Here is a 22,519-nt window from a genome sequence, read left to right as displayed (position 1 = left end):
AACCGAAATTGCTTTACCCGAGGGAGGGACGAGAACTTTTATTATCATTATTTTTAATCTTATTGAATTAGAGTATGCCAAAAACATTGAAAAAACCCAAAAATCTTAGCTTTTAAAACAATCGCTACAAAAAGACAAATTTTAAAATTTTGTCGAAGGACGGACTAGGACATCGATCCGAAACGACCTCGTCCTAAATAACAAGGGAAACAAAATTTTAAAATTAATTACTAAATTGTTTTAATAAGTTAATGATTATATAAAAAAAAAAAAAAAAAAAAAAAAAAGAGCAAACTCCGCGAGTCGCGGAGTTTGGAGGGTAAATCCCCGCGACTCGCGGAGGGATAAAAACCCAGAAAAAAAAATAAAAGAGCTGCACGATCAGTACACTCCACCACACAAAAACAACTCGAATTCTGCTGCGAAAAACCCCGAAAAACCACCCAAAAACACCCCAAAAATCCCAATTTTTAACCGTTAATCACCAAATTTTTTGCTAAAATCATGTTGAGAAGGATGCTATCTAAGAATTACTCAAGAAAAACGGTAAATTTCTACACCTAAACACCATTTAATTCGAAATTAAGTGTTCTTGAGCTATTTTTTTCCCAATTTGATTTTGATGCTTTTTAGTGTAATTAGGCTAAAATTGTTTATGTATTATGCTTGTATAACCTAGATTGATGCTGTTTAACATGATTAGAAGCCTTAAACTTCAAATTTTGAATAATCTAGGGTTTGTGTTCTTGAGCAAATTTGGGGCTTTTTGATATAAACAGGTTATGGCCGATTTTTGTCATGAATTGTTGCTAAATTGAGTAGTGTAACATGTCTAGGTAGTTAAATGATCCAAACTTTGAGCCTAAACATGATTTTGAGAATTAAAGTGGACTTTTTCAAGTCTAAAATTCATGAACTTGATTTTTGAAAGATAATGCCATTTGAGACTTGTTTGATTGTTAGTAATGATTATTTTGACATGTTATTTGAGTTGAATGCTTATGAACTTGACGAACATTTTCGTATATGCTTATTTGAAAAAGTGTAGATTTGATAAAAATGTGAAAATGAGCTTAAGTTTGATATAAATTGATAATGTCATTGTAATTATTTTGATTGATGATTTTGCTGACACTAATGCATATTTGGATGCACAAAATTTGTGTTTGATGTGTTTTGCAGAATGAAAGGGGTGAATCTTCATCCCAAGCCCGCAATGCTCCTGCTGAGAATTTGGAACAACAGGAGGTGGATAACTACTACAAGCAGGATGTACCTCATCCAGTCATGACCTTTTCCGATATGCATTTGGAAGAGTTGCACCCGAACCTGAGATTTGACAGACTTTGGATAGATTATCCAAAATATCAACGGGGTTTGCATACTCTTCATTCCAAGGTTGTTGAGGTACCGAGGGTCATAGAATGGGGACCCTTAGAAGCTGTAGAATTGGCGGGGCCAATTAGGGAATTACTTGTACAGAGGTATGGTAATTCTTCTTTTAATGACTGGATATGTTTATTCACCATACGCAGACCTGTATATAAAGTATGGTGTGAAGAGTTGTTATGTAGTATAGAGTTGAATGATCGGGTAGCTAGTTTAACCGATCGTTCTTTTATTAGATTTTTGTTAGGCGGTTCGATGCGCCACATGTCTTTACTGGACATGGCTCAGGCTTTACGTATATATACGCCTGAGGAGTTAGCGTCTGCCGATTGTAGAGGATTGATACTAAACGGTAGAAAGATAGATGAGAATTTTGATACACACGGTGTGTGGAGTCAAATGACAAGCCATCACCGTTTCAAAGGGGGAAACTACTCTTATTTGGATATAGATAGGGCCGAATTAAGAGTGATACATAGGTTTTTAGCTAATTCGATTACACAAAGGGGTAAGAACAAAGAAAAAGTAAATGAACAAGATTTGTTTTACCATATGTGTATTCGAGACCCACAAAGCGCTGTAAGTATACCATATTGTGTGGGTTATTATTTATCAGCTATGGTTCGGGGGATGCGACCACATAGCATAATAGGAGGTGGTATTTTTATTACTTTGATTGGTGAATATCTCGGTGTGGACATAAGTCGGGGGGGATTATTACTAGAAGAGCCGGAACCCCGCAACACTATAGGTTTAAATGTATACCATGGTGCGAAAGTTTTGAAGAGGCGAAATAACGCCGCAGTACGATACCATGGTAGACATCCACAGGTGGAGAGAAACCAGCAGCAAGGTAATGTAGGAGGGGGGAATGAGATGCAAGAAATGCATAGGTTTATAGCTTCTCAGGAATACGAAAATGCTAGACAGAGAGCATTTGAAGATTGGCAAGTTCATCAGAACCAGATCATAGCTCATTGCCAACACATAGGTAGAAACTATATTCCTACACCGAAACCCGTCTTCCCTCCTTGGTCTATAGAGATGCAGCCACCATATCCTACGTATGACCCTGCCGAAGCATTCTATAGCACTTATGGTTATGCCTGGAACCCCTATTGGTACCAATATCATCCTTAGTTTACTTATTTTTATTTTTTTATTTTGTAATTTGTAATTATTGATACATTTAATATTTTTGTTAATATTGTAATCATTTTTATAATTATCTAACTTTTATTCTTAGATTTTAATAATTTTTGAACGTGGGGTAATATACCAAACTTCAAAAATATGTATATATGTTTGCAGTTTATCTTATGTACACAACAGGGTAAAACAACGCATTTTCAAAGACTGGCATTAAGTTCAGCAAAAGCAACTAATTTTGACGACAAGATGCAAAATATATGTGAAATAACAACAAGACGGAATGAACAAATGATGTGCACCATTTATCATTCAGCAAACAAACGCCAATATATTTGGAAACTTTGGTAAAAATTTAATCATTTTCACACAAATCACCCTCAATAATTTAAATTGTTACTGATTTCTTGCAAATGAGGGCATTGCAAGATCTTAAGTGTGGGAAGGGATTAAATTCTTTCGGATTTTAAAATTTTTATATTAAACACTTGGTTACCATTAAAAATACTAGTAAAGCAGTAGTTGTATTAGAATCTAGTGCTCTCTGATAAAAAAGAACAGCCCTAGTCTTATATACTGACTACCCAATTCTAGTAAAATTTTTCAAAATTTTCAATTAAATGAATTCAAAATCATGTTTATACATATTTATGAATGATAAAACTAGGTTTTAACACCGAAATTATTGTTACCTCGGAAAGGACATAAATTGAGAAACAAACTAAAATGTTAAAATTCATTTAAAATGGAATAGAGGACGATAAAAAGGAAAATAAAAGCCAAGTGTGGGAAAATTTACCAAGTTATTTTAAACATATGTCACATATATCTGTAACAAATAACTGAAAATACTTTTGCTTTGAACTAAACTAAACTGTTTTACCCGATGAAAGAAAAGAAAATATGGATCTACACGATGAATCAATTCCATCATTAGAAGGAAGTAAAGTCTTCCGAAAAAGACACGCGCTTCTTGATTTAGGTCATGAAGTTGTCATCCAGACCAGCTGTAGGTTGACGAAAAATCTAGAAAAGTTATCACTAAAATCGGCTGGAAATCCACGGACCTCAGCATCAAACAGGGTCGCCAAGTGGTCAGATTTATCCTAACCATGAGAAGGATTTATCTCGTACAATGGGGGGGCACCGTGCAAATTAGCTTGATAAGACTAATGAATCAGATCCCCAGAAAGGATAATCTCCTTAAAAGATTAAAAATCAGCTTTTAAGCCTGATATTACTCAATCCTTGAGATTGACCTTAAAGATTGAGAATTACAAACTCATGGAATTCGATGATATCTAAACTCGAGCTTGAACGAGAAAATATTTTGATCAAAAATACAAACCGATTTGTTTTCTGAAAACCCATTTTCAATGCGTTCATTACCATTGAACGTAAAATCCTAGGAATTCACCTAGAATTCATTAGGTCACCTGAACTAAATCGGGTGTCAACCGTAAGAACGGTGGTTGCATAGCATGGTCAAAGACAGGACCTTGTGTCAAACCGACAAATTATAAGGGTGAGCTTTACTATTGCTCCTACCAAGGATAGTAATTGCGTCCGACACGTTATAGACCATAATCAAAAGCATGTCACGGGACATTGCCTTAACAGTTGCTTGTTCAACGCTTTCCTTTACAACCGGACGGTAGTTTACCGAAAGGTAATATACGGGACAAGTAAACTGGACGTGTTGCTTTCCAAATACAAGGTTAGCAAGTGGGTGACACAAAACCGCAAGTTTTGAGCTAAAATTTTCAAATCTGAAACCCACCAAACCCACAAAAATATTTTGCAAACACCGGTAAAGGGTTATTCCGGAAAACTTATCTAGGGTAAAAACTAGATTTCAAAAGATCAAATGTTTTCATAAAGATCCAATTTCCTTAATGGATCTAAATTTTTATAGTCATGTGGGACTGTAAACCATATCGTTACTACCATTATTTATACCGCCGTATAGAAATCACTGATGTACAAAGTGTGAAGAATAAAGAAGTGATTCTAGTATTTCAAGACAATATTGCTTGAGGACAAGCAACGCTCAAGTGTGAGAATATTTGATAATGCTAAAAACGAACATATATTTCATAGCATTATTCCTCAAGAAAGACAAGCTTTTAGTTGCAATTGTTCTATTTACAAGTGATATTCGTTTAAATAATAAAAGGTGAAGACAAAAGACAGATTCGACTAATTGAAGACGCAAACGACCAAAAAGCTCAAAAGTACAAAAGACAATCAAAAAGGTTCCAATTATTGATAAGAAACGTCTCTAAATTACAAAAGTACAAGATTCAAAACGCAAAGTACAAGATATTAAATTGTACGCAAGGACGTTCGAAAATCCGGAACCGGGACCAGAGTCAACTCTTAACGCTCGACGCAACGGACTAAAAATTACAAGTTAACTATGTATATAAATATAATATAATATATAATTAATTATATTAATTATATATATATTATATTTATATATAAAAAACCGTCGGCAGAGAAAACTCCAAGGACTAAGCTGTAAATACTATCTCCGCGACTCGCGGAGTTTGAAGGGGATTTTGCCGCGAGTCGCGGAGCCCCAAAATTCTACTCTGGCTATAAAGCAAACCGAATTCTGATCAAATTTCATATTCTATTTCTATCTCTCTCTCAATATATACGATATATATATATATATTTATATTTTAATTTTAATTTTAATTATAATTCTAATAATAAGGGTATGTTAGCGAATGTTGTAAGGGTGTAAGTCGAAATTCTGTCCGTGTAACGCTACGCTATTTTTAATCATTGTAAGTTATGTTCAACCTTTTTACATTAATGTCTCGTAGCTAAGTTATTATTATGCTTATTTAAAACGAAGTAATCATGATGTTGGGCTAATTACTAAAATTGGGTAATTGGGCTTTGTACCATAATTGGGGTTTGGACAAAAGAACGACACTTGTGGAAATTAGACTATGGGCTATTAATGGGCTTTATATTTGTTTAATTAAATGAAAGTTTGTTAATGTTAATATAAAGATTTACAATTGGGCGTCCCTATAAATTACCATATACACTCGATCGGACACGATGGGCGGGGTATTTATATGTACGAATAATCGTTCATTTAACCGGACACGGGAATGGATTAATAGCCACTAGAATAATTAAAACAGGGGTGAAATTACATTCAAGGGTAATTGGTGTAATTGTTAACAAAGTAGTAAAACCTTGGTTTACACGCAGTCGATAACCTGGTGTATTCATTAAACAAAGTATTAAAACCTTGTTACAATTCGAATCCCCAATTAGTTGGAATATTTAACTTCGGGTATAATAATAATTTGACGAGGACACTCGCACTTTATATTTATGACTGATGGACTGTTATGGACAAAAACCAGACGGACATATTGAATAATCCAGGACAAAGGACAATTAACCCATGGGAATAAAACTAAAATCAACACGTCAAACATCATGATTACGGAAGTTTAAATAAGCATAATTCTTTTATTTCATATTTAATTTCCTTTATTTTATATTTAATTGCACTTCTAATTATCGCACTTTTATTTATTGTTATTTAATCGCACTTTTAATTATCGTACTTTTTAATTATCGCAATTTTATTTTATCGCACTTTTATTATTTGCAATTTCATTAACGTTATTTACTTTACGCTTTAATTTAAGTCTTGTATTTATTTTATATTTTACATTAGGTTTTAACTGCGACTAAAGTCTTAAAATCGACAAACCGGTCATTAAACGGTAAAAATCCCCCTTTATAATAATAATATTACTTATATATATGTTTGTATTTTTATAAAAGTAAACTAATATAGCGTTGAGCTTTGTTTAAAGATTTCCCTGTGGAACGAACCGGACTTACTAAAAACTACACTACTGTACGATTAGGTACACTGCCTATAAGTGTTGTAGCAAGGTTTAAGTATATCCATTCTATAAATAAATAAATATCTTGTGTAAAATTGTATCGTATTAAATAGTTTTTCCTAGTAAAATAATAACTATTTTATATACACCCCGCTGCACATCACAAGGCGCAAGACGCAAAACACATGGACGCAAGGCTGTTTGTTGCGTTTGCCTTTAACGCAAGGTCGCAACGTCGCAAGGTCGCATGGACGCAAGGGCGCAAGGACGCAAGGTGTCTTGCGCCTTGCGAGGGCAAATTGTCAAACTTTTTTTTTTTTAGGGCTGTCAGTCAACAAGCTTAAAAAAAATGGGTATTTTGGTGATAAGCCCTTCGATAATGAGTAATATTCACGGGTTCTATTCTCTAACAAGTTCAGATTGTTCAAAGCTTTTTTTCTCAGTTGCAATGCTCAATGTCTCTATTCAATACGAGTACTAATAAGATTCATGTATGAGTTAAGTTATCTCAAAATTCGAAACTAATAAGATTCATGCTTTGCAGTTTAGAAGATTAAAAGAATTTCTATCATACTGGAATGAAATTGAAAGTTAACTCTGTTTATAGAAGTAAAATAGTTGATTCAAATTGAACATTAACGTTACAAAAAAATTATGATAAATCTGGATCAAATCAACTTTTGTGACTTTATGAGTAAAAAAAACACCAATACACTGAGGTGGACTTAATTGTAAGAAAATGATAACCTGGTATCATATTTACATCTTTTGAGTAACATCAGGGACTATTTGTGTAACTACCTTCAAAGATACGGAGTATACAAACAATACAATAGGGTTACTGTATTTCGGAAGATTTGAGTATACAAAGGCGGGGAATATTCAAATTTTTTTCATAAAACACAACGCATCAAGATCTCACAGTCCGTTTCAAAAGTTGTATGATACAGTTTCTGCTACAAGTAAGATCCTTTTAAAACTTTATGATTATTTAGTATTTTGAATTTTGCAATCTAATTAGATATTTGTATTCTTGTCCGTGTCTAGGGTTTTACAATTTTGAGGTTTATTCGTTCAATATATGCGAATTCTTTAGGTTTAGGGTTTATGTATCTATATCGATTCGTTTCTTGTTTACCTGATCTTGTGGTTGATGATATTATTTGGATGAAGTATGATTTTGCTAGGGCTATTTAATTTAAAATGCTTTGAACTCTAAATGTGATATCTATTTTCAGAAAATATATATATATAATAATAATAATATCACCGACCTTATGCAATATGTGGTGTATGTGTTTTTCATTACATTTCCTGAATTGATATGTAATTTTGTATTTTATTTATGTTTATTCAATTGATAATTGATGATTGATATTAGTCCATTTTTATTGATTAAGAAAGGGTACTGTGTAAAATTAGGACTTTATGTAGAAATTTAAAGAAAATAAAGTGATACGATGCTATAACGAGTGGTTTGTCTTCTGTTAGTTTTAGTGGCAGATATAACGATGGCTATTTATTATGATGATTTGATATTTCTGTCGGTGACAAGTAGTTAAGATGTGCTTATAGTTTTACATAATGTGATTAAAAAATGTAAAATGAGCTACACAAAATACATGAACACGAATTAAGGAAAAATGTATAAACTAAACTGCAAGTGCTTGTGACTTTTTCTCAATCGAGTTTTGGACTACTAGTAGGTTTTGGGTTTGCCTTCTGTTCGGTAACTTTATTTTTACGTTGTCATGGAACAGGAATTTGTGAGGTTCGTTTGACACATCATGATGGATGCAAAAGGAATGGATATTCATGAGGTAGTTGATGAAGTTGGAGCACAAAATGAAAAACTCAAGGAAGAAATTTGTTCCAAGACGGATCTATGCAACACCTTGAAAAGAGTTCAAGATGAATTGATTACCAAGTTTAATGAAACAAAGTTGCAATCTGAAAAACAAGCACTGGAGCTAAGTGTTAAAGCTGAAGAGCTGTCGACGTTAAGTCAACTCTGTCAAGATCTCAAATCAAGCCTCCAAGAAAAAGATTTGTCCGTTAAACACCTGAATTCTGCAATTGAAAAGCTTCATTATGATTACGGAGAAAAACTTCAAAGATTGGAGAGAGAAAACAAAGATCTCGTCTTGGCGTTAGACGAATCGACAACAACTTGCCAATCTTTGAAGTTGAAAGTTGATTCTAGCAATAAGGAGATTGAAGATCTTAAAGGGGTCATTTTAGTTAAAGATAAGAAAATACTCGAAATTTCTGACGAATCACAGACAACTAAAGTTCTGATGCAAAGAGATGAAGTGATATGTGAACTGGAGAAGAAATATAGTGATGTTCAAGATAAGTTAAAATGGAAAAATGAACAGTTTCAACATCTTGAAGAAGCACATCGAAGGCTTCAAGATAGTTTTAAATCTAGTAAAGCAGAGTGGGATAAAGAAAGGTGCTTTCTTGTGAACGAGATCGAGTCACTTCAAATAAAATTGGATTCTGAAACAAGAAAATCGGATAATTTGCAAACTCAGCTGAGTATATGCAATCAATCTTTAGCACGTGAAGAAAGCTCAAGGAAACTGTTGGAAGTTGAACTTTCTGACTACAAATCACGTTTTGAGAATATTTCATCTGAGTGTGATGAGGCAAAGTCAACAATTGAGAAGTTGACTCACAAAAGAGATGAAGAAGTTGCAGAATTAAGAGACAGTTTAGCTGCAAAATATTCTGTAGCCAAGGAGATGGGGTATAAAATGGCTCATTTGGAACAAGAGAATAGGGATTTAACTGCATCTCTTAAAGAATTTCAACAATCTCAAATTAGCAACTGTGGGAATACGGGCTCGATGAAGAAACCTCAGAAGAAATATAACAGTTTGGAACACGTGCACAAGAACTGTGGTCAGAAATTGAAAGAAAAAGAAGCTGAATGGAGATCTGAATTAGAAAAGGTAAAAAAAGAGGTGGATGAGATTGTAACAAAGCTGAAAGTTCAAAGCGAACGAGTTGAACGATTACAGGATGAGTTGGAATCTTGCCATTTGTTGTTTGAAGTTCACAATGAAGAAATATCATCAGTGGTTCTTGTTTTAGAATCACAGTTTTCAGAAGCTCATTCGAAACTGGAGATGCAAAACAACGAATATGAAGAGACAATCCTTCATCTAACAAAGCAATTGGAGATCAAGAACAATGTTATTTGTGAAGTAAATGCAAATCTGACTAGAAAATGTGAAGAAATGGCTTCTTTTGATGATATGAAACAGTATCAACTTTGCATGGAAGAAGAACTTCATACCCATAAGAAGATGCTTGCAGAATCATCCCAAAAACAAATTTTGTTGGAAGAACAAATTCGGGTGATGGAAAATTCTCGAAACCATGATGATGGTAAAAAAGATTCAGAATCTTTATCACAGAAATGTGTTGAATTGGAGAAATGGAAACTGTTTGCTGAAAGTCAGAATTTGCAACTTAAAAAGGAGAATGAAAGATTTTTACATCAGGTAAATGAGCATAATGAGGAAAATGTTGAATTGCAGCAACGGCTTGTGGTACTAGAAAAGGAGAATCAAGGCCTTACACATAGAGTAAATGAGTACAATGGAAAAAATGTTGATTTGCAGCAACGAGTTGTGTTACTAGAAACAGAGAATCAAGGCCTTTTACATAGAGTAAACGAGCAAAATGATGAAGTTGCTGATTTGCAGCAACAACTTGTGTTACTAAAAACGAAGAACCAAGGCCTTGTAGATAGAGTAAACGAGCAAAATGATGAAGTTGTTGATTTGCAGCAACAACTTGTGATACTAGAAACGGAGAATCAAGGCCTTTCACATGGAGTAAAGGAGCAAAATGATAAAGTTGCTGACTTGCAGCAACAACTTGTGTTACTAGAAACAGAGAATCAAGGCCTTTCACATGGAGTAAAGGAGCAAAATGATAAAGTTGCTTACTTGCAGCAACAACTTGTGTTACTAGAAACAGAGAATCAAGGCCTTTTACATGGAGTAAACGAGCAAAATGATAAAGTTGCTGAGTTGCAGCAACAACTTGTGTTACTAGAAACAGACAATCAAAGCCTTTTACTTGGAGTAAATGAGCAAAATGATGAAGTTGTTATTTTGCAGCACCAAGTTGAGTTACTAAAATCATCGGTTACTGAAAAAACAGGCACAATAAAAGCACAAAAGGAAGAAACAGAAAAGTATATCAAAATTATTGAAGACAAGGAAAGTAACATAAAGAGCTTTTTACAGGCTATTGAAGAGAAAAACCAGAAGATAGAAGAACTTGTGGAAGAATCTAAAGTTTTAGAAAATGCAAAGATCAATGCTTTAACGTTAAGTGAAGAGAAACAGACCGAGATTGACGTTATACGTCAGTCTTCACAGAAATTAGAGTTTGAAGTCTCCGATTTATGTGAGAAACTCAAAGTCAAAGATGATTTATTCTTGCAGTCAACTCTACGAGCAGAAGAACTAGAAGCGCTGTTGCAAGTCAACAGATTAGAAACTTCAGATCTAATGGAACAACTTGGAGATGAGAAAATGAGATCAGTGGATCTAATGAAGAAGCTTGAGTTACTTGAAACATTGGTTACAGAAAAAACAGACACAATCGAGGCACAAAAGCAGGATAAAGAGGAATATATCAAAATTATCGAAGATAAGGAAAACACCATAAAGAGCGTTTTACTGGTTATTGAAGAGAGAAACCAGAAGATAGAAGAACTTGTGGAAGAATCTAAAGCTTTAGAGAATGCGATGATCGATGCTTTAATGATTTCTGAAGAGAAACAGATCGAGATTGACGTTATACGCCCATCTTTACAGAAATTAGATTTAGAAAACTCTGAATTACGTGAGAAACTAATATTTAAAGATGAATCTTTGTCGCACATAACTCAACGAGCAGAAGATCTGGAAACTTTGATGCAAGTAAACAAGTTAGAAACTGAAAGTCTGAAGGAGCAATTTCGAGACGAGAAAAAGAGATTGGAGGATATAGCGAAGAAGCTTGAAGTTGAAAACAGAGGTTTAAATGAAGATTTTGAAAAGCTATCATCACATAATGAGAGTATCTTAACTCAATTGGAGATAACACGGGAACAATTTGATGATTATCTAAACGATAGCGAGTTAACAGACATCCTGGAAAACATTTTGAGCAATTTGGATTCTAAGGAGGATGTTGTGAACATGTCGTTTTTGCCGTTGCAGAATGTCAAGAGTGAGACTATTGATAAAAGGTTGCCACTTGTCGATTTGAACAAGTAAGCATTTCTTCACATTCATCAGTTATGTATTGTTTGTTCTTGGTATTTATTCTTGTAAAAGCGTCTGCAATTTCTATTGGATTGAAATATTCAATGCAACTGTCATAGAAGTTGTCGTTAGTTCGTTGTATTAAGTGTAGATTTAATGCTTAAGAAACTAACACATCACCTTTGACATTTTCTCATGGTTATAAACGCTAGTATCAAATTTTATTGGCTACTGTCCAATTGTTTTCTTAACATTTTTAGATGTGTTTTAGTACGGAGTATTCAACAATTTTAATTTATAATATTCACTATCCAAACTACATAAAGTTGATCTCTCTGATATATCTGTGTGTAAAAGTGGCTCCTGAGGATACTTGCTATAAACTACACATAAGTTTGTAATTGTTTTGAGAAAGGTAAAGACTAAAGAGGCAAATATAAACATGATCTTTGATTGTCTTGTTAAATGAACAAAGGTGCAAGTCTTGCTCAATACTTCTGTAAACACTTAACACTGAAAACATAGGTTTATCGTAATCTTAAACGCGGGTGACCGTTAAAAGGAGCGAAACTTTTTCCAAAGAGACCTCCGGGAAGCATGAATGTGTGTGTGTGTGTGTGTGTGTGTGTGTGTGTGTAGTAGTGCAGATGAGTGTGTGTGTGTAAATAGAATTAAGTAAGCACGCGTATTTGTTAACTGAACTATAAAAATATAGGATGTAAATAAATTGATTGAATTGTAGTTATTTTATAGAGATAGGAGCATCTGCTATGCTTGGTCCAAAAAAGATGGTAAGAAGTATTTGGAAGAAAAATTAGTATAAAACATACAGACCATTTTTTTTCTTCCTGTGATGATAATGGGACAATGGCCTGATGTGTAGATTACTAATTCTTCAATCAAGTTCTACGATATAAGAATATAGAAAAATAATGCTTTGGTGGAACCGCAGCATCACCAAGGCGTTGTGATGTAAAGAACTTATTCAGCAGCATCACCACCACTACCACCAGCATTAGCAGCACTTAGGTCCATAGAAAGGTCAAGTTCCTTCAAGAGCACATAAAAAAATATGTATTAGAATGTTTAATATTATGCATGTAATAGGTTATTTTGGAACTACGTAAGAGTCAAACACTTCCAAAAGGCCGTTACAAAAGAAAATAGTGCTGAGAGCAGAAATATCTTGAGACGTTTCAAGGATATCATCTTACACTATGAAACTCTGCTGGTTTTTGCTAGAGGTGGTAAAATGGGCAGGTTGGGTAATGAGACTAAATGGGTATGTGTTGACAAGGGTTGTATATGTATATGTAGAATGGGTCCTGTCAAGTTGTGTTGATCCAGAACATTATTTGTTCGTTTTATGTATATAAAAATTAAATGCATAATATATGATTACATAACTAATGTTAATAGTTGATACCATAACTGTCTAACTTTTGAAAAAAATCATCTAAGAGGCTATAAAAAATCTTTTACTTTGGGCAACTTTCGACCCATTTGACTAGTTTAACAATATCAAATATGTTCAATATGCTTAACTTGGCGTTGGCTTCTTGTACTTCCTCCGTCCCAAAAAAACAGTCCTAGTTGACTTTTTGTTGGATTTAAGATATAGTAATGAATTGTCTAATTTACCTTTCATTTAATGTAGTTATAAAGAGTAACTAATAAATTAATTGATATATTTAAAGTTAAATTTCCAAATTAAAAAGGACATAATTGGAACTTTAATGATATTTAATGGTTATTTAGAGAAAGGGACAATAATTTTGGGACAAATCAAAATAGAAAGGTGGGCAGTTTTTTTGGGACGAAGGGAGTAGTATGCATATAATCAAGTATCTTAAATTTCAAGAATCGAAGTAACATACAGCAAAAAATATATCTTAGCATGTTTGAAAAAACTAACCTTTCCAGTTATTCTGGTGTACATGGCGAGAACATCTTTCATTGTTGTCTCAAAGTGTGTAGTTGCATCATAACTCTGCACATTGCATATTATCATGTAAACTATTTAATCTGATAAATTGTAACAGTAGTATGTATAAATTGTTAAAAAGGTTTAATGTTAAGTGAAACATGCAAATTACAACTATAAAAAAGAAAATTTCATACTTACAGTTGATACGAAACAGCTGTCATCAGCACCATTGTTTATTGGTTCAAATCGGTCATAAGTTTCATAAAAGATCTCATCCACAGGTCCCAAAAGGTCTACACCAGGCTTTAGTTCACTTTCAGGGTCATCAGTCTCTGCTTCTGTTGTAACAAAAGATATAAACTTGCCTTGTGGAGCAACACTGTGTGAATACGAACAGCAAAATAGATACCTGAAAAAAAAGAAAAAGAAAAAGAAAAGAAATCAAGATGCTCCATTAGACCTTCAATAAGCCTTAGTAAGTGTCTCACCTTTTTAAGATGGGTAATTGCATAATACTCTAGAATCAAAATTTGACCAACTTATTTAGGCGAATAAAAGACCTTGAACTTACTTTAGATGAGAAAAAACCCCGTTATAGTCAACGGGTCATTGTTCTTTAAGCTTAAAAAACTAAAGTTGGTTACTTGAATCAAAATTTTGAAACTTGATTTTTACAAATACATGATAACAAACATACATGTCTGATTTACGGTTAAGTTGCTTCTGTGGGATAATGACTTGAGCAGAGTGACAATCATTGGTATCTGGAATGGGATGACTCATTATGCATATGGCTCGAGCAACCTTACCAACTTTATTAACCTGTTTCATTTGCCAGCTCCAAATCAAACATATAAATCCATAAAAAGAAGTTGCATTTAGCTTTTTGGCATAAACAGAAAAGTTAGAATTATATTTGTATAGTTTTAGTTACCTTCTCAGGTACATATGTTGGATCACATACAACTTTTTTACATTTAGCAGTTTCTCCATCAGAGGTCACACCAGTTACCTTTCCACCATCATCAAATTCAACCTGTCATATATTGTTTTCGTGTTTATAAGTATCATAATAGTAGGATCAAAGATGTATTAAGTCTCCACTTCAGAAAATAATTAATAATCATACCAAACTACACCAAAGTAGTGAAATTGAAAATATACCTTACATTCTGGCTTGTTAAGCATGTAAGTCCCTCCATAAACTGCACTTAATCGAGCAAATGCCTGTAGGATTAACACTCTCAGTGAATGTATTGTATCACATAGAGGTGGCAAGATGTTGGGGGTGGGTAATGGGTTAAAAAGAGATTCAAGATAAAACGGGTCATGTTGAGTAAAATGGGCCAGGAAGGATTGGATTGACCCACGTCGTGTTGTCCAGATCGGCCAATGATAAGATTGAATAATTGAATAAGAGAATTTAGTCACATGCATTACAGATGGACTTAAGCTACTTTCGACCCATTTGACTCGTTTCCCTTTTAGCTACTTTGATGATTTGACTCATGTGAGATAAAACACAACACCTAGATCGGCCCATTATAAGTTAAGGGGTCAAACTGTCATCTTTGAAGAGTTATGACATTTTCATGAATCTGAGTTATGAAGACCAACCTGTGGTAACTCCCCAAGCCCATACATCGGGTAAATGTAAGGTGATCCTGATTCAAAACGTGCTATAGACTCTGCATAAAGCTTTGAGGAAGCAAATAGTGCAAACATGTAAAAATGTAATCAGACTTCTCAAATATTAGGTGGAAAAACAATGATATTTCACCATATTATGTAAGCTATTATATCATGTCTGACTGTTTGATATATTGAACTGCTCACTACTTCATACTATTCAGAGAAGACAGTTCAATTATCTATAAAAATAATGAAGGATCAATTTACTGTGTACCTTTATTTTCTTGACAAAATCTATTGCCGGTTGCTCCAAATAACTATCGCTAGTATAGAGCGCCAGTGCATGACCAATGAAGTCAATTGTATCATCTTCAAGACCATATTTTCTGCACCAAAAGAATATGTATCACGCAGGGGCAGAGCTACCATAATGCACCTGGGGTCAGTACTCAGTAGCCCCCATAATCAAAATTTTTGTGATGTACTTATATGGTAGCTACCATAAGGCACCCGGGGTCAGTCGCCCCCATATAAATATATTCTTGAATCCGCTACTGGTATCAAACGTAAGCTATTTGATTATTAATAACATTGTAGCATGCTTTTATAGAGTAAAGAGGTTAATATGTATACCCAATTAGCTCTTTTGCAGGAATTGTATTCAAATCTAAACCTTCATGAGATTTAGGATCGTTTTCATCGAAGTCCTGGACATATATAAAGAACTTTCTCGCTCTCCGCTTTTCAAACAGACCCATAAGTGTAGATTTTAGCGCTTCAACGTCAGTTGCAGGAACTTTGTAAATCTGGATACAAATTCACACATATATTGATCGTACCATTATATTATATATGTTCATCAAACGAAACTGGAAATACATTATTCTGTTGGGAAATTACGGTCTCACTAATTTCCACCACCCAGCCCAACAATAATAGTAAAGAAATAAGAACAATACACAACACAAGATTTAACGTGGAAACTCCAAAACAGGAGAAAAATCACCGGCCCCCAAAGAGAGAAAATACACTATATCACAAATTGTTACAATGATATAGACGACTCTCTTAAGCCAACTACACTCTCCAAAATATTTAACTAATACAACTCTCAAACAAGGGTAAGAAAGAAAGAAATAATCAAATACTTAAAGTGTATTGATTGGTGCAATTTGGAAGTGAGGCTTAACACTCCTTTTATAACCAAGTCATCCCCTTCCCACTACTTCCTCCCACCTATGTGGGATAACATCCATTTTACCAATATAGCTAGCAACCATATTCATCTTCTAACCAAAACTATAACCAACAAATCTCCACCTTTTGGATAGAAGGAGATAACCATGCTTCCACATTGCAAGGATAACCGATGTAGACGCTTCCTCGACGACAACTTCAAGATCCTCATCTTCATGCCGTTGACATTATCTCCCAAGAGACAAAACTTGCATCTTCATCGAACATTGTCTAAACCGACAATCATTGTCATCACAGACAATCATAACTCTTAACAAGAATTATCATACTCCACCATTAAGAGTATAGCACTTAGAATATCACATTCCAAGCATTTCACCTCGGCACATGTTGTTGAACAACCAGCTGAAACTTTATGGTGCAACTTCCCTGTTTGGCTTTCCCGAAAGTCCCATCAGCTACAACATCAGTTTCCACCACACAGCCTGCATCAACGCCAAACCAATGCCCATGTACAATTTGTGGAACCGCTAACGAATATCCCTTTCCATGGTGGCGCGGACACACCATGAGGATGACGTGACTTCAGAGGAATTCGTCACTCTCCGTAACAACGGAGACAATGTTAGCGTCTTTGGAGCCATTTGCCGGATTAGCTCCACCGGGACAATTAACCCTTACATGTCCAGTCTTCCCGCACTTCCAGCATGTCAGATTCTTTCTAAAGTTTCTCTTCTGCCTATCCGAACACAACACTATCGTATCTCCTGATGACGAGACCCCGTTACCTTCCAGTCTTTTCTCCTCGGATAGGAGCTTGCTAGTAACGTCTTCAAACTTCAGAGTTTTCTTCCCATACATCAAAATAGGTTTCATGTGTTCATAAGACGATGATAAAGATAATATCAACCTCAAAGCTTTATCTTCATCATCCGTTTTAACTCCAATAGCCTCCAGTTCTGAAACAATACCGTTAAGAATACTTAGATGATCTGAAATCTTTGAACCCCCATCCATACGCAGAGTATGAAATTGTTCTTTAAGACACAACCGATTTGAGATGCCCTTGCCCTGGTACAACTGCTCTAGTTTAACCCAAAGCTCCTTTGCCGTTGATAACCCGTGCACATTTGCAAGCACGTTCTTTGCAAGACACAAACGAATCGCACTTGCTGCCCTCAAATCCATATCATCCCATTCTTCTTCATCAAACTTACTGCTAGAATCACTGCCATGAACAAGGGTGGGTTTACCCTTCAAAGCCTTGTGTAAACCGGACTGAATCAACACATCCTTGACTTGAACCTGCCATAAGCCAAAATTGATCCTCCCATCAAATTTCTCTACATCAAACCTCTTTGGACTGAACTTCGACATCGTATCCGTATCCTATAAACAACACTTTCTCTGATTTTGCTCACGTTTCGAATAGCCAAAAGATGTAGCAGGTAGCCAGGACCCTTTAAATCGGAAATCCACAACTCGCCACTAACAAATCCAACTATTACTACGAATCAGAAAAAATATTGTCTAACCAGATACCCTATACGATCAATAGAACTCGTTTCTGATGTGGACGATCCACTCACGTGGCAACCACAGAGCATACTTCGACTCCTATAACCGAGACCCCCGTCAAACCTGACGCTCTGATACCAGTTGTTGGGAAATTACGGTCTCACTAATTTCCACCACCCAGCCCAACAATAATAGTAAAGAAATAAGAACAATACACAACACAAGATTTAACGTGGAAACTCCAAAACAGGAGAAAAATCACCGGCCCCCAAAGAGAGAAAATACACTATATCACAAATTGTTACAATGATATAGACGACTCTCTTAAGCCAACTACACTCTCCAAAATATTTAACTAATACAACTCTCAAACAAGGGTAAGAAAGAAAGAAATAATCAAATACTTAAAGTGTATTGATTGGTGCAATTTGGAAGTGAGGCTTAACACTCCTTTTATAACCAAGTCATCCCCCTCCCACTACTTCCTCCCACCTATGTGGGATAACATCCATTTTACCAATATAGCTAGCAACCATATTCATCTTCTAACCAAAACTATAACCAACATATTCGATTTAAAAATTTAAAGATCGAATGCTAACGAGCTGCCTTGTTGGCACCTTACCTTCCCTTTGTTGTATACAAAGCCGCCATCTACAGCCTTGAAATTTAGATACTTTGTAACGTTTGTATGGATCAACGCACGGACCAACATACCATTTGCCATTATGAACTACAAAAACACATAACACGCTCAACAGAATCACAAATGAAAATATCCCATAATATCAATTTTTAAAAGTGTTACCAATAAAGTTTATGTCCTTTATTTATTATTATTTTTTTTAATTTAAAACTACACGAATGTATTGCGTGTAGCAATGTACCTTTGGAATCATATCGACGTTATAATCCTTGCTACTGCCCAAACTTTCTGGAGGGTTATCGTCTTTAAAACGCTTCCAAAGCTATAACCAAAGCAAAACATATCCAATTATTATATAATGGTACTAATAACAAGCATACAAACTATACGAGGTCTTGAAAGAATGTACAAAATATTTTAATTCATTTTAATTTTTAGTTATATAATACAAACATTACCTGATTTAACATAAGGGAGCTTGATTCACCTCCATAATAATCATTTCTATCCATATGCAAAACCTGTTAAAATTTTGTCACCCTATCATATCATATGTATTACAAAGCTTTTGCTCCAATTTCATATTATCATCTATGTCGATTATGGTTGCTTTATCCATCAATTACTAGAATAAAAATGATAAATAAATGTAAGATTCAGAAAAGTAAAATGGATGGGTAATTACTTTGAGGCCATCGACGGAAAGCAGACCGCTGAGGATGCATTCTTTGAGGCCTGTACCGAGAACAATCACATCGTATTCTTCATCCATTTTCGACTCAAATAAACTATTTCAAACTTTCAACAAAGAACAAATTTAGTTTTAATAACATAAGAATAAGAAATATGAATTATGCGATCACATAAATTGAAGAGGAAGAGAATGGATGGTGATGGAAATTTTGAATCGGAGTGAACAAGGAACGGGTCTTTCGCGGGAATGTAACGTTTTTTCTGTTTTCCGTAAATTTGTGTTTAGGACAACTGATAACTCGTTTGTCAATTTTGGACCTTGAACTTTGAAGATATTATAAAAGAACACTGAAGTATTAAGGTAGTAATAAAGTGGCCAATTTTATTTTTTGCCCCAAGTAATTTTTTTTTTTTTCTGTTTTCGCCACTATGTATAAACATATTGTAGATGTATATTGTAGATAACAATTAATATTGACTATTTAATAACAATATATTTATACACTTTAACGACAACCTAAGAGTTATCATTAAAAAGATTTCAAAAGTTACCCTAAAAACTTAAAAAAAAACTTTTTTCATAACAAGAGATACCATGTAAAAAGGATAAGGTATTGTTTAAACCTGCTTTTTTTTAATAATAAATTTTAGGTCATATATCAAGTTCTTAAGAGGAAAATATTGATGGTTATAACGACGTTATAAAGTACATAACATAACACATATTAAGTCAAATGAGCAATAATTTGAATTTTGTCATTTGTAGGTGTGTCAATACCAACTGCTTTTCTAAATCAAAGGCTACACACAAAGTTATGTTGTTTATAAAAAATAAACACTTATTGATTTCTAATCATAGTAATTGATCAAGTCTATAATAGTCTTTCAAATAATAATATTGTTTTCAAGTAATAAATTGATAAGAACTGTTTTCAAGTAATGAATTGATAAGAACTAATCTTGTATAAATTTCAGAATTGATACAATTGTATTATATTCTTGTTTACAACTTACAAAGTGTTATATACACTAAAAAGTTAACAGCTAATTCCTAAAGTGAGTTGGCTCCAATTAACCTTTTGGAACCCTCATTTCAATTGAGGAAAGTGGCAGGCTGTTGTGCAGGTTAAGACCTATTACTCTTGGCTGCTTGTTCGACATGTTGTGTCTTTATCCAGAAAAGGGAAGTGATGACTTTATATTCTGATCCCAATAAGTCAAATAACCAAATAAGGTTATTTGACTTTGTCTCATTGTTATGGCTGCATTCTAACACTCCCCCTCAAGTTGAATAGTGGGGTCTCCAATATTCAACTTGCTAAGAACATTGCTAAAGAGTCTTCCGTTGACAGATTTGGTAAGAATGTCGGCTAGCTGGTCTTCTGATCTGATAGACGGAAGGGAAATGATTTCCACATCTAACTTTTCCCTGATAAAATGTCGCTCAATTTCAACATGTTTAGTTCGATCGTGTTGAACCGAATTTTTTGAAATGGCAATGGCGGCTTTGTTGTCGCATAAGATTTGTATAGTTTCTTTTGGAGGTAATCTGATTTCTGTCAAGAGTTTTCTAATCCATAAGGCTTCGACCACGCCTTTTGCTATACCTCTAAATTCCGATTCTGCACTTGACGGAGAAACAACTTTTTGTTTCTTGCTTCTCCATGCAACTAAGTTTCCTCCAAATATTGTAAAGAAACCCGATGTAGATCTTCTATCTCCTATTTCTCCAGCCCAACTTGCATCAGTATAAATTTGTGTTTCAAGATGCCCATTCTTTCTGAATATAACTCCGTGACCTGGTGTCTTCTTTAGATATCGGATAATCCTCATTGCAGCTTTCAAATGATGAACTTGTGGGTGATGCATACATTGGCTTACAACTCCTACCGCATGTGCTATATCTGGTCGAGTGTGAGCAAGATAAATGAGTTCTTCCACTATCCTTTGGTATTGTCCTTTATCTACTAGCTCAGCATCATCTTCCATAAATAATTTTTGATTTGGAATCATTGGAGTCTCAACTAGTTTGCAATCAATCATGCCTGTCTCTGCAAGAAGATCAAGAATATATTTCTTTTGACAGATAAATATTCCCTGTTGGGATCGTAATACCTCAATCCCCAAAAAATATTTAAGTCTGCCCAAGTCTTTCATTTCAAATTCTTTAACTAAGTTCATTTTTAATTTTGAAATTTCCTCTTTATCATTTCCAGTTATTATCATATCATCAATGTAAATGATTAAGCATGTAATTAATTTTCCGTTTTGTTTTAAGAAAAGAGTATGATCCGAGTTACTTTGTTTGAAATCATGTTTTTTTTCATAAATAGTGTAAATCTCCCAAACCAAGCCTGTGGAGATTGTTTTAGCCCATATAAAGATTTTTGAAGTCGACAAACTTCCATGTTTATGAAGTTTTCCGCAAATCCTGGTGGAGCTTCCATATAAACTTCATCTTTTAATTCACCATGGAGAAAGGAATTCTTCACATCAAATTGGTGAAGTGGACAGTTTTCATTTGCAACGATGGAGAAAAGAACTCAGATAGTATCAATCTTTGCAACCGGAGAAAAAGTCTCGGAATAATCTATCCCATAGGTTTGAGTATACCCCTTAACAACAAGACGAGCTTTATATCTTTCAATCGTCCCGTCTGGTTTGCGTTTTATGGTGAACACCCATCGACAACCTACGGGTTTTTTGTCTTGAGGAATAATGCACTTTTCCCATGTGTCATTTTTCTTAAGTGCTTCTATTTCTTCTTTCATAGCCTTTTTCCACTTTTCAGACTTCATAGCTTGATCAACATTTGTTGGGATTTCTTCAGAGTACAAAGCAGAATTGAATTTTTGTGCCTCGCCTGATAGGTTTCCTTGTGCAATATTGGCAACGGGGTATTTTAACCTCTGGGCTTCTTTTTCTAGAGAGTATCTTTTTGGTGGTACACCTCTATTGGTTCGTTGTGGTAGGACACATCTTTCTGAGGTTTCACTAGGGTTGGAATTGATGTCAATTGGGGGAATGTTGGCCTCGAGAATTGGAAGATTTTGATCTTCTAGAGTTGTAGGTTCATTATTCGAGGAGGTTTTGGTGGGCTCGAAATCTTGTGTTGTATCAGGATTAGGTATTGGAGTTTGGGTATTATCAGTGGGCTCAGAATCTTGTGTTGTATCAGGATTAGGTGTTGAAATTTGGATATTAT

The 22,519-nt window shown here is 34.5% G+C and overlaps 2 protein-coding genes across 2 annotated transcripts; one reads left to right on the top strand and one right to left on the bottom strand.

Annotated features, from left to right (window-relative positions):
• The first annotated feature begins 7,279 nt into the window (after positions 1–7,279).
• LOC139845287 (uncharacterized) lies at positions 7,280–14,003 on the top strand. Its single transcript, XM_071835547.1, has 3 exons — positions 7,280–7,390; positions 8,189–11,709; positions 13,910–14,003. Exons 2-3 carry the CDS (start codon positions 8,216–8,218, stop codon positions 13,935–13,937), a joined length of 3,522 nt encoding a protein of 1,173 aa, XP_071691648.1. The 5' UTR covers positions 7,280–7,390; positions 8,189–8,215; the 3' UTR covers positions 13,938–14,003.
• Positions 12,674–19,393, bottom strand: LOC139845288 (guanosine nucleotide diphosphate dissociation inhibitor At5g09550-like). Its single transcript, XM_071835548.1, has 13 exons — positions 19,307–19,393; positions 19,080–19,142; positions 18,863–18,943; positions 18,601–18,708; positions 15,894–16,066; positions 15,535–15,646; positions 15,246–15,326; positions 14,793–14,855; positions 14,563–14,664; positions 14,326–14,450; positions 13,827–14,037; positions 13,617–13,691; positions 12,674–12,751 (listed from the first exon to the last, which is right to left on the bottom strand). The coding sequence occupies exons 1-13, from the start codon at positions 19,391–19,393 to the stop codon at positions 12,683–12,685; spliced, it is 1,350 nt and encodes a 449-aa protein (XP_071691649.1). The 3' UTR covers positions 12,674–12,682.
• Between the last annotated feature and the right edge of the window lie 3,126 nt (positions 19,394–22,519).

This window comes from Rutidosis leptorrhynchoides, chromosome 4 (genome assembly GCF_046630445.1).
Source record: "Rutidosis leptorrhynchoides isolate AG116_Rl617_1_P2 chromosome 4, CSIRO_AGI_Rlap_v1, whole genome shotgun sequence".
NCBI lineage: Eukaryota > Viridiplantae > Streptophyta > Magnoliopsida > Asterales > Asteraceae > Rutidosis > Rutidosis leptorrhynchoides.
Note: the sequence above shows the minus strand (reverse complement) of the source record. Positions and strands in the feature narration are given on the sequence as shown.